The following is an 11,980-nucleotide window of genomic DNA, read 5'->3' on the forward strand; positions in this document are numbered from 1 at the left end:
AAGCCTTTAACCCAGCACTTGGGAAACTGAGGCAAGACTATCATCTTGAGTTTACATCAGCCTGGGATACATAAGGAGCTCAAGGCCAGCCTGGGTTACATAATACACTTTGTCTCTAAAAACAAATAACAGCAACCACAAAAGTCAGCTGCAATACAAACAAACCAAAAAATGAAAAATAGTTATGGAATCTGAATGTTGTGGGGAAGTGTTTATATGAGTTTACTGTGCACAGTATGGAAAGAGAAGGCTAGGGATTTAGCTCAGTGGCCTAAGGACCTTCCTGGCAAGCATAAGGTCATGAGTTCAATCCCCGGTACCAAAAAAAGAAAGAAAAATGAAAAGGAAAAAATGGCAAATGAAAAATTCAATCTTATTTATATGTCTGATGTTGCTCCTGATCACCTTGTGTATGGACAAAAGACAGGGCTCCTGAACCTGTATCTGTGAGCTTCATAACCAGAAGAGACATGAGAATGTTGATTCCTGCAGCAGCAGGCACTATGCAATGCCCCTGTCAGAAGAAACTGACCCTGAAATGCCATGGTATTACACGTGTGCAATCCCAGCACTTGGGAGGCTGACCAGCAGGATCACTGAGTTCAAGGCCACCCTGAGCTACACATTGAGTTTGAGGCCAGTGTGGGCTATGTAACAAGTTCAAGGTCAGCCTGGGCTATGTAGCAAATTCAAGGCCAGCCTAAATTACCTAGCAAGCACTAGTCCAAAACAAAACAAAACAAAACAAAACAAAACAAAACAAAACAAAACAAAAAAACAGATTCTGGAAGAGCTACTAATGTCTCTTTTGGTGACACATTCACTGGCATCTGAAGAACATCTTTTTCTCTGTAACATCCCTATGAGCCCACAATTACTTTTTTGTTACTCCTGTATTTCTCATGGTTTCTTTGTTTGCTTTTTGTGCTGTGCTTTCAAGATGAGGTCTCCCTATGCATTCAAGTGTGCCCTTGAACTCACTATGTAGCACAAGCTGGTCTCCAATGCTCAGGGAGCATCTGTTTCAGCGTCCCAGGTGCTGGGATTTCAGGCACGTGCCATCATGCCTGGCTGTGAGACCACAGCTTCTGTTCTCAGGGATTCTTGATCTCCTAATGCTCTGGTTCTGGCTGGCAATACTGCCCTCTCCACTCTGGCCCAGCTCACATTCCTAGATCTGGTCCTCTCAGACCAGATCACTGAGCTGATCCCAAATGAACCACCCTCTCCCTTTTGAGACAGCAAAGACAAAGTGTCCCTCCCTGCCCTCAGGAATAGGCTTAGTTTAAGAGCTCCACTGAGTGCTCTTTTTGGATTTACCTATGACCTCTAAAGCAAATTTCTTTCCATCATCCTACCTAGCCCCTATAAAAACGTACCCAGGGTTTGAGATTTTTTCAGTTTTTCACAGGGTCCCTCTAAGTATAGTCTCCAATAATTTCATGGCCTTCCTACTCACTTCTGTACTTTTGTTTGTTTTTGGTGTTGGTGTTTTGAGACATGGTTTCACCCACAGTTCATGTTGGCCTTGAACTCACATTTTAACCCATGCTGGTTTTTAGCTTGCAGCGATCTTTCTGCCTCAGGGCTTCCCAAGTGCTGGGATTACAGGCATGTGCTCTGATAGTAATTTTTGCCTGACTCCCTTTAAAATAGACTTCACCTTTTTCTTTTCTCCCAGTACTGCAGAATGAACCTTGGGCCTTTGTAATAAGCAATACCCACACCCCTTTTCTTTCATATTTTAAAACTGGATCTCACTAAATAGGTAAATTGCCCTGGCTGAATTTGATCTTGGGGCATCCTCCTGCCTCTGCTTCCCAGAGTTCTGGGATTACAGGCAGGGGCCACCAAGTCTGATTTTCACCTGAGTCTCAAAGACCAAGCTCACCCTCAGTGGGCCCTCTCCTCCCTGAGTGGGCGCAGGATCTGCTGTCAGGAAGCACAGCACCAGGGCACCACTGTGCTTACACTGAGGAGGACTTCAGTGAATTCACATAGTGGTTTTAACTCTGGAATATTTTGATCATTTTTCTGTACCCTAAGATCCTTAACCACAGGTTTTTCTGGGTTATTTTCCCTTCACTGTCAGAGAGGATAATATACTTCACTGTCACACACAATTGTCACATATGTGTAAAGTTCAACAATGGTGTGGAGTCCATCAGTGCATGATTCCTGGATTTCCAAACCCTTCTTTGTTCTTGCCTTTCCAAATGGGACTTTTCATCCTATCTGTGCATTAACCTGGAGAAACCTGAGAACCCGTCAGGATTTATTAGGTGGAGCTCAGACTCTCCACTCTGATTGGAAAGCACTATCTGATAAGGGAGACAGGATCCGGAGTCAATAAAAGCCTCTGAGGAGCCACCTGGGACCCTGGAGCCTGGAGTCACTGCCTATCTTCCTTAGAGAACTGAACACCCCACCACCCTCATCCAACCCTGGTGAGTTACCACCCTTCTGGGCACAGGCAACCTTTCTGCTTGGAGCTAGTCCCCACTGTGACCTGCAGTGCAGGAGGCCAATAATGTTCCTTTTTCTGTAGACTCACTTAAATGTATGTGAGGTTAGATTTATTTTAAATTGCAGATTTACATTCAGCTAAAATAATTTGATTTCTTATATAAATGCCAAGTCTTTATTTTCTTTGGGTATTTAAGAGAAGGCCCACTACGTAGTTCAGTCTGGTCTTGAAAACACTCTCTAGGCCATGGTGGCCTCAAACACCCAGCAATGCCTGCTTTAGCCTCCCAAGTGCTGGGGTTTCAGGCATGCTCCACCCCCCATACCTGCCACCAACACCTACTTTTACATGCATTAATTTGTTCTATTGTTTATGTGATAGCTCAGACCCCGGAATAAAACCCAAGGAAGCAAGAAATTAAAATTTGGGGAGCAAAGGCTTTATTTTAGGCCAGGCCTGGCGTCACAGTCTCCAGGAGCCAATTTGGAGACTGCGCACCTTATAGCTAGAAAGGTTGGGTTTTAAAGCCGAAAACCACAGGAATGTTATAATCCCTGACACAGATAGCATCTGGGCCTTATAGAATTTCCTGTAATTTCCTTGAAGTTAATCATTACTTAAAGAACAGCACATTTTATTACAGATAGCCGGATGAGGGGTAGGGGAGGGGGTTACAGGAGACTGATACCTAAGGCTTTTACAGCTTTCTCAGGAAATTGAAACTTAACCTAGATAGACAGGAAGGGGAAAGGGGAGGGGGAAGCAGTAAGACGCATACAGAACAGAAAATGAGGTGCAATGGTTAAAACTAGGTTACAACAGTTTATGATACTGAGATTTGAACACAAGGCCTTTGTGCTGACCTAATTTCACCCTATTTGTGATGTTTCATTTTGGAGCAAATTGATTCTCAAATGTCATGTGGCCCAGGATGAATTCAAACTTGTTATCCTTCTGTGCCTCACCACTGGAGTGCTGGGATTACAGGGTGTGTGACCACTCTTGAGCTGTGTTTCTTTTCTGTGTTTTGGGTTTTTGTTTGTTTATTTGGTTTCCATTTTGGGAAGGCACTAAGTTGCCATATTGTCTTAGCTAAGAACAAATATTATGACATCTCTAACTGGTAATTTTTGAGGGTGTCATGAGAAGATTCTCAGTGAATCACCATGTTGTCTTAGCTGGAAAAAAATTTCATTACATTCCATGAATCTTTTTTTAATTCTCACAAAGTCACCAAGTTCCTGGGGCCAGATCGGAACTTGTGATCATCCCAACTCAGCCTAGTAGATGATGGAATAATATCCATGCACCACAAATCCTGGTTTATACATTTTTAAATAATTTTTCCCGTTCACTAAAATTATTGATTACTAACTTTGTGGTGGTATGAATGGATAAATCAAAGTTTCTTTTAACAAATAAGTGTTATTCAGTACTTGAAGTAGATTAGCTTGGTATGGTGGGGCATGCCTATAATCCTAGCATTTGGAAGGATGAGGCAGGAGGATCTCCAGGAGTTCAAGGCCAGCCTGACCTCTAGACCAAGACTATTTCTCCAAAAACAAAGTAAAAGAAAAACATGTGGATCTGTCTCATGCACATTTTCATCTTAAGTGGTAAATTTCACACATGTGAGAATGTGTGGGAATCTACATCTCAGTATTTGCCATGCTAACTTTATTTTCATTCATTTATTTACTGTCTTTTTGAGACAGGGTCTTGTTATGCATTTCTGGTTGGCCTTCACCTCACTTTGTATCCCAGGCTGGTCTGGAACTCTAACAATCTTCCTGCCTCAGTCTCCCAACTGCTGGCCCTGAAGGCCTGCACCACCACATTCAGCTCCATCCTAATTTTAAAGTGCTCAAAACTATTGATACATGAATTTCACCAGTACTCACTAGAAATCTTTTGGTGGTGCATGAAATGGCTTTGACCGAGGAGAAAGGGAGAAAGGGAACTACATTTCTGTTGACTTGGAAGTTTGTAGTAAGTAGATGATTGTTTTAGCTATTGTAGTGGAGAGCTTTCTTTTACTTTGTTTTTGGAGAAATAGTCTTGGTCTAGAGGTCAGGCTGGCCTTGAACTCCTAGAGATCCTCCTGCCTCATCCTTCCAAATGCTAAGATTATTGGCATGCACCACCATACCAAGCTACATCTGAGAGATTATAAAGAAGGGGTCAGCTATGTACTCTCATAAAATCAGCATGGATTTGGAGCTGTATTGAGGTTTGGGGTCAGACATGTAACATGTACTCAGAACAAGGCATCAGAAAACTTTGTTTTTATGTTTTGGTTTGCTTTTCATTTGTAGTTTCGGCTGAGTTAGCCTTAAACTCACTCTGTGGCCCGGGTTGGCCTTAAATTCCCAGGGACCCTCCATCCACACCTTCAGACTGCTGGGCTTACAGGTGTGGCCACCACACCTGGCTGACATCAGCAACTCCAAGGGGCACACCAGAGTTTGCCTAAATCTATCCTGAATTACTGAGCAAAGTGCTCACTCATCCTCTACTTGCTGGTGAGGAGACTGAGGAAGGTTAAGGCATCTGCCCACACAGCTCCCATAGGGCATCACCCAGAGAGAAAGTGGGGAGGAGAGGAAGTCCTTATGGTCCATCCCTCTTCAATTGCCCCCAGCCTCCAGCTCCCTGGGAGCCTCAGTCCCTCGGGGGTCCATCTCCTCCTCCCCTCTTGTGTGTTCTACCCTCAGACTTGGCTCCTCCACTCTCCCACCTCCACCTGCATCTCTAAAGATGAAAACCTCAGAGTCCTCATTGTCCAGTCGTGGGTGACAAAGGAGCCTCTGGGAAGGGTGTTTGAAGACTGGGGTATAGCAGAGTGTGATGTGGAAAGCTGGGAGTCACAGCAGTGGTCATTTATTTCTGCTTCATGAATGAGCAGGACAAGCCCATGCTGGGACTAGGGATGGGGTGGGTAATAACAGGGGATGCAAACCTTCCCCAGATTCGCTGGAGAGAATGGAAAGTGAGCAAAGAGTAAGAAACATTGCAGAAGCATAGATGCTTAGGATTCTGTGCAGACTCCCTGCTATCCTTCACCCCAAATCCTAGTTCAAGCTGGAAATCACAGTAGTACCTCCCTCAAAGAATGAATGAGGAAGCCAGGTGTGGTACACATCTATAATCCCAGCATTCAGGAGGCTGAGGCAGGAGGATGGTTGAGACAGTGGGCTACAAAGTGAGTTCAAAGCCAACCTAAAGTATAAAATGAAGCTGTGTCTCAATAAGGCAAAAAAGGGGGGAGGCGAATAGGTTCACTTGTGAGCTCATTCACAGGTGAGGAAATCTGAGGTTGACCATTTGACCAAAGCCACACAAGACACAGTGGTGGACAGTAGAATGCTGGTAATGCCTGTTACCCAAATTTCCACAATCCAAACTATCATCCTGCTCTCCACTGTGCTCTCCAGAATTTTCCTGTTTTGATAAGCTCATTGATCTCCTCTCCCTCTTTCTAAAATATAGAGAAGCCTTTCCTGTCCTCTTGGGGTCTAAGAAGGTTTATAATTGTAATCCTAAGGAACAGTTATTAGAATTCTAGTGAGTTAATTCCAGTCTACACTTCCCATATATCCCATGGCAAGAAGATTGACACTGGGACATGTGTACAGTTATAGGGATCCGAGGGGTCCTAAGTCCAGCCAAGGTGGTGGTTCCCCAGCATGACGCCTCCACCCAGAGCCCTTTCCAGGTCTTATCAATTCCTCCTGAAGGGAGTGGCTCAGGGATGAGTGACAGTGAGAGTGGTAGGAAGTGCATGGCTGCCCCGAGCTGGGCTAGGTAGGAGGTCTGAGATCACCTCTGCCAGGAGCAGAGGGCAAGAAATGCAGAGAAAGCAATCTGCATAACACATTTGAGGCGTGTCTAACAATTTGGGGTTGGTGCTTCAGTTCTGATGTACAATCCTGTTTGCCCTGGGAAGTCACAGCCTCTTCTCAAGGTTTGGAGTCAGCCCACAGCATGGAGCACAGCTCTCCATCCCACCCAGATCAATCACAGATTTGGGGAGTAACTGGGTGGGGTAACACTGACCTGTCCCTTTGCTTTAGATATTATACATCAGCTGCCCAGCCAGCCAATTTACATTGCTTAAAGTCAATTGAAGGGACAAGGAAATGGCCTATCTAGCTATGTGTATATCAATACATGGAGACGGGGAAAAGTTTATCCACAATGGAAATAGTGGCTCCTCTTTTCAAGGAGAGTAGTCTCTGGTTCCCCCCACTAAATCACTTCTTTCACCTTTCCATGCCTCAGCTCCACTAACTTCTGATTCACGTACAGAGGAATCCCAACTTGCAGTTTATGTGCCTAGAGCTCCTGGGAATTGTGAAAAACCATCCTTTTTATATATGGTCAGGAAAATGCCTATAAATGCTTGGCTTTGTGGTTTAGGTTCAAAATATATTTCTCCCACAGTTGTGTAATTTAATTTATAAATATTGTTAATAAAACGTTAGAAGGTGAAGGGTGTGGTTTTTGTTTTGTTCTGTTTTTTCTTTTCTTTTTGAGACATGGTCTCACTTTTGCTGTTGAGGCTGATCTTGAGCTCACTTTGTGGCCCAAGCTAGTGTCAAGCTTGCAAAGATTTTTATGTTTCAGCCTCCTGAGTACTGGTATTATAGTCAGGCACCACCACACCTGGCTGGTGAAGGGTATTTTGTAGGCATCTTAAGGATCTCTGGGATTTAAGAAGATGAAAACTGAGAACATGTGGGAGAGTTACACGCTTTATAGCAATCAGTTATGATGCAGGAATGCTGATGCATCTGCCAGAGATGGTCACAGTGCAGCAGCAGCCACTCAGCAGCATGGAGCACTGCACAATGGTTTTAGATTGGCTATTTGGAGGTCTCACACAATAAAGCAGTTGCAAAGGATATTTGGGGTTTCCATGAAACTGAGGGGTTTCTATGATCAATTATTCCCTCTGCTCTCAAAGGACTCTGCGCCATAGTGTCATGGAGGTACACTGTATTTTCATCTAAACAGACATTTTTCACCTAAGAAATTCCCAAACCAGCTGCTGACAATGCTGTGTGTTTATCCACTGAGTTTCTGTTTCCACTGCCAAGTAGCAGATAACTAAGGAACCAAAAGTGGTGGTGGACATATCAGATCTGTCCCTGCTCCTGCCAGCTGTGGGCTAGTCTATCATTATTGAAATGAATATTTATGACATTCATTTTGTAGTCTGTGTATTTGTTTTAGCAGGCTCATTTGAGAAGGGATAAGTTAGAGACTGGACCATATGACTTTTCCATTTTTTTGGTTACATTTCCTTGGAGTGAGCATGAGAATATTTTTCCCCAACACGTGGGAGTCAGTTTCCAATTTCCTGGCTCCTATTTTGCAGTGGGTCCAGAGTTCAGGGCTCTCAGTTGGAAAAGGATCTATTGCTCTCACCTTGCTTCATCTGAGTACTAGCAGACAGTCTTCCTGGTGACCTTACAGGTGGCAGCAGTCCTTTGGGAATGAGCACAAACTGATTTGGACAACTGAGGTCTCTGCTACCCTCCTTGCATCGGGGATTTTTTGGCAGCACATTTGTTTCCTGATGGGTGCAAATGGGTGTCTCAGCCAACACTGAAAGGATGTCTCTTTTCTCCATGTCTCCCCAGCACTCCTGGCCTCCCAGATTCACCAGGATGAGCATCCAGTCCCCACACAGACTACTGAAACTGGCCATTCAGAGTCTGCTGACAGACAAGGCATTGGCCATGAGGGCTGTGGAAGATTTGCCAGGGGAGCTCTTCCCACCAGTGTTCATGGAAGCCTTCACCAGGGGACACAATGAAGTCCTTAAGGCCATGGTGATGTCCTGGCCCTTTCCCTACCTGCCCCTGGGAGCTCTGACCAGCATGTGGAAAAGAAAGAACTTAAACACTCTGGTGGATGTTGCCCAGGTGCAGAACAGGATGATACAAGCTGTGCTGGGTGGTGTCGATGTGCTGCTGAGCCAGAAGCTTGGTTCCAGGTGAGTGTAACCCAGGTGTCCTGCAGGGAGGGCCATGGAATTTGAGTCAGGGACTGAAAGTGCCAGGGGTAGGAGGGGCTAAAGAGTAAAGTAGAGGCTTCTGATGCTGACAGACACAAGGTAGAGAAGCCTTGCCCACTCTAAGCCACTGAGACATCCAGAAAGGGAGGACAGCTAATGTTGGAGGCAGTAGTTAAAGAGAAAGGAGTCCCTGACTCCTGCCATAGGCACTAGAAGTAAAAACTGGACACATCCAAAGGGCAGCAGAAAAAGAAAATAGCAATAGACTCCAGAGTTGTGGAAATCACAGGAGGAAACAGGGTCCCAGGCTCAATTCTCAAGACTCCTTCCTGATCTACCCACAGGAGGTTGAAATTGCAAGTGCTGGATATGCGGGATGAGAATCAGGACTTCTGGAGAGTCTGGGCTGCAAATGAGTTGGAAGCCTGCTCCTCAGAAGTCATGAGGAAGAGAAAAACAGAGGAGATTCCACCAAGGGTAGCAAAACAGCAGCCACTTACAATGATTTTAGATCTGTGGCTCAGTCAAGACTATCTGAGTCCATCCCAATCCTACCTCCTCAAGTGGGCCCAACAGAGGGAAGACCTAGTGCAGCTGGATTGTACAAAGTTGTGTATTACAACTAGGTGCTTTGAAATGATCACGGAGGTCTTGGAAATGCTGAACCTTGATTCTGTGCAGGAGTTGAGTGTGGGTCATTACTGGACACTATATACCTCGGCTTCTTTTGCCCCTTTTCTGGGTCAGATGCGAAATCTTCACAAGTTAGTTCTGTGTGATGTCTCTGTGGTTCCTATTCCCATCATTCACCCAGAGAAAAGAGATCAATGGCTCACCCAAATCATGTCTCAACTTCTTAAGCTTGAACATCTGCAAGAGATTTATATGAATTCTGTCTCTTTCATGGAAGGCCACCTGGACATGGTACTCAGGTAAGAACTGGAAGTTTCTCTGAAAAGTCATAAAAGCCTTTCTCTCTTCTAAAAAGATTAGGGAACATATGCAGTGTACCATCCATGGGGGATGTGACAGAGATCTAGCACTGGAGTACCATCACATTGCTTTTTTCATTCCTTAATCCTATAAAATGGTGTCACATAGCCATCACATGGAATAGACAGAAAGGAAAGGGCTACCCTGCCAGAAAGCCAGGAGATGGGGATCTGATATTGTGAGAGCAGGTGTGTGATTTCATCCTCAAGAAGCCTATCTAGCATGAGGAGCTGATAAACACCAGGGCCTTTCTCTGATCCTCTTAACAGTCACCATGAAACACCTCTGCCCCATGGTGGGCCAATCACCAGATGGGAAGTATAGGAGTCTGCAGATGATGGCAAGGAAGAGAGGTCCAGGACAGGGAACAAGGACACAAAATCTGCTGAGAGCATTTTGGGCAATCTGTGTCTTTGCCAGATCTTGCCTGATTTTTCCTTTCTGCTTGTGTCCTGTCACCCCCATCAGGAAAGAGCTGTGGTTTTTTGCTTGGGTGTGAGGAAGAGGACTGCCAAGATTAAAGACCCAGCCACTCAAGCAAGTGGTGGAAGTGCCATGCTTAAGTTGGGCTGACTCAAACAGCACTTGGTCCTCCATGTTGCTGTTTCCCACCAGTCCCTACTTTTCACCACCAAGTGCAGAGTCTAACCAATTGGTCTCTCTGCAGGTGCCTGACGTGCCCCTTGGAGACCCTCTCATTAACTCACTGCCAGCTTTCACATACTGACTGGAACAGGATGCCCCACTTGGAAATCACCAGACACCTAAAACACTTGGATTTGAGTTACACCAGTCTGACTGACTTCAATCCAAAGACACTCCAAATTCTCCTGGATAATGCTGCAGCCACTCTGAGCATCCTGCATTTGGAAAATTGTGGGATCACAGATGCACAGCTCTGTGCCTTATTGCCTGCCCTGAGCTGCTGCTCCCAGCTCACTGCCTTCTGCTTCATAAGGAATTTCATTTCCATAGACACCATGAAGAGCCTGTTGTGCCACACCGCCAGGATGAGCAACTTAAGGCTGGAACTACACTCTGTTCCTCAAGAGGTTTACATTCCCTGGCATGATGTCAACCAGCAGATACAGAACCATGTTCAGGAAACAATGAGGAGCATCATAAAGCCACTAAATCATCCTAGGACAGTCTGGTTTTGTGTTTGTCACTGTGCACTCTGTTGCACCTCGCCACTGCATAAAATTCACCTTAGTCCATGCCCTGCCTGTGTCCCTGTCTAGCTGAATATGCATATCATATGTTTCCTTATGGACCCCAGGAACCCAGAGCTCTTCTGTCACTATGAGTGAGACAAGGACAGCATGCAGCAACTTTGGAGAATCACTGACTTGAGAGCAGAAGTGACCTTTGTGTACCTGGGGCCTAGACAGAATCAGAAATAGGAATTTGAGTTTGTAGATGTAAATTCAGACTTGAGATAAATGTGTGAATAAATGTAAAGAAATGATCAGAAATAAAGAGAATGTGAGTCATCTGGTTTCCTTCTTCTTCATTTTATCTGACTTCCAGATTAGAGATCATGAATCTCAGTGACTGAGGGGGAAAAGTGCCTGAGCTCTTTGATGAATGAGGTCTGGCCTCAGGAACTCACAACAGCAAGCAGAGATACTCCATACTGTGCATTCCCTTCCCATCCTTTACTTTTCTCTAGTCATACATTACCTCCATGTTTCCTGGTTTTTCTCCCCCTTCCTAACGTGCACATGTTGCAGAACTCATCTTAGGGCCTTTCCACTGAGATGCAGCCATAGAGATTTTTGATTCCAGACAATGTCCTTCTGAATGTCTGGGCTAGGCTTGCCCTTGTAAGTGCTAATGCATGAGAAAGTTACGCTGCCAGGATGGACCTTTATACTTGCTGTTTTACTCTTCATTTCTTTTTTAAAAATTTGATTTAAAGAGAAAAAATAACAAAACAGTAAAAGGGTACAATAATACAGAATTTCAGAAAAATAATAAGAAATCACTAGTTAATATGTTACATATTGTAGTCTTAGAAATAGTTGTTTAAGTTACAAAATTAAAGCATACAAAGTGGACATTCAAACAGTGAGACTGCAAACAGTTGTGTTCAATGATCCAACAAAAACTTAGTAATATTTTCATTTCTCTTACACACCTACACACACTTGCAGTTCTATCCTTTAGACTACTTTCTTTTCCTCTTTTTTTACAATAACAATTACACATTTTGGGTTTTATTACTCCCACAGTTCTTATTACATTTTTTTGGAAGACAATAAAACCAAATGTGACAAAACAAAGCAGAGTCAATCAAAACAAAGGATGGACATAATACATGATATAAAAACAGAATACAAGGTGATCAACAATGGTTACCATAATGCCTCTTGCTAACTTAAAAAGAATTGCCTATATCATCAGGTATAATAAATTTGCATGAAACAGTATAGAACAAAACCAAACAAACTGAAACATTGAAAACATTACAGGATTTCAAAGGAAGATAATGGTTA

General features: G+C 44.1%; 1 protein-coding gene across 1 annotated transcript; it reads left to right on the forward strand.

The window, feature by feature from the left end:
• Positions 1-8,139: 8,139 nt before the first annotated feature.
• Positions 8,140-10,723, forward strand: LOC100715585 (PRAME family member 20-like). Its single transcript, XM_003467446.3, has 3 exons — positions 8,140-8,468; positions 8,834-9,421; positions 10,150-10,723. The coding sequence occupies exons 1-3, from the start codon at positions 8,140-8,142 to the stop codon at positions 10,721-10,723; spliced, it is 1,491 nt and encodes a 496-aa protein (XP_003467494.3).
• The last annotated feature ends 1,257 nt before the right edge of the window (positions 10,724-11,980 follow it).

Source organism: Cavia porcellus, unplaced genomic scaffold, assembly GCF_034190915.1.
Source record: "Cavia porcellus strain 051 isolate PalLab524CR breed Dunkin Hartley unplaced genomic scaffold, mCavPor4.1 scaffold_22, whole genome shotgun sequence".
NCBI lineage: Eukaryota > Metazoa > Chordata > Mammalia > Rodentia > Caviidae > Cavia > Cavia porcellus.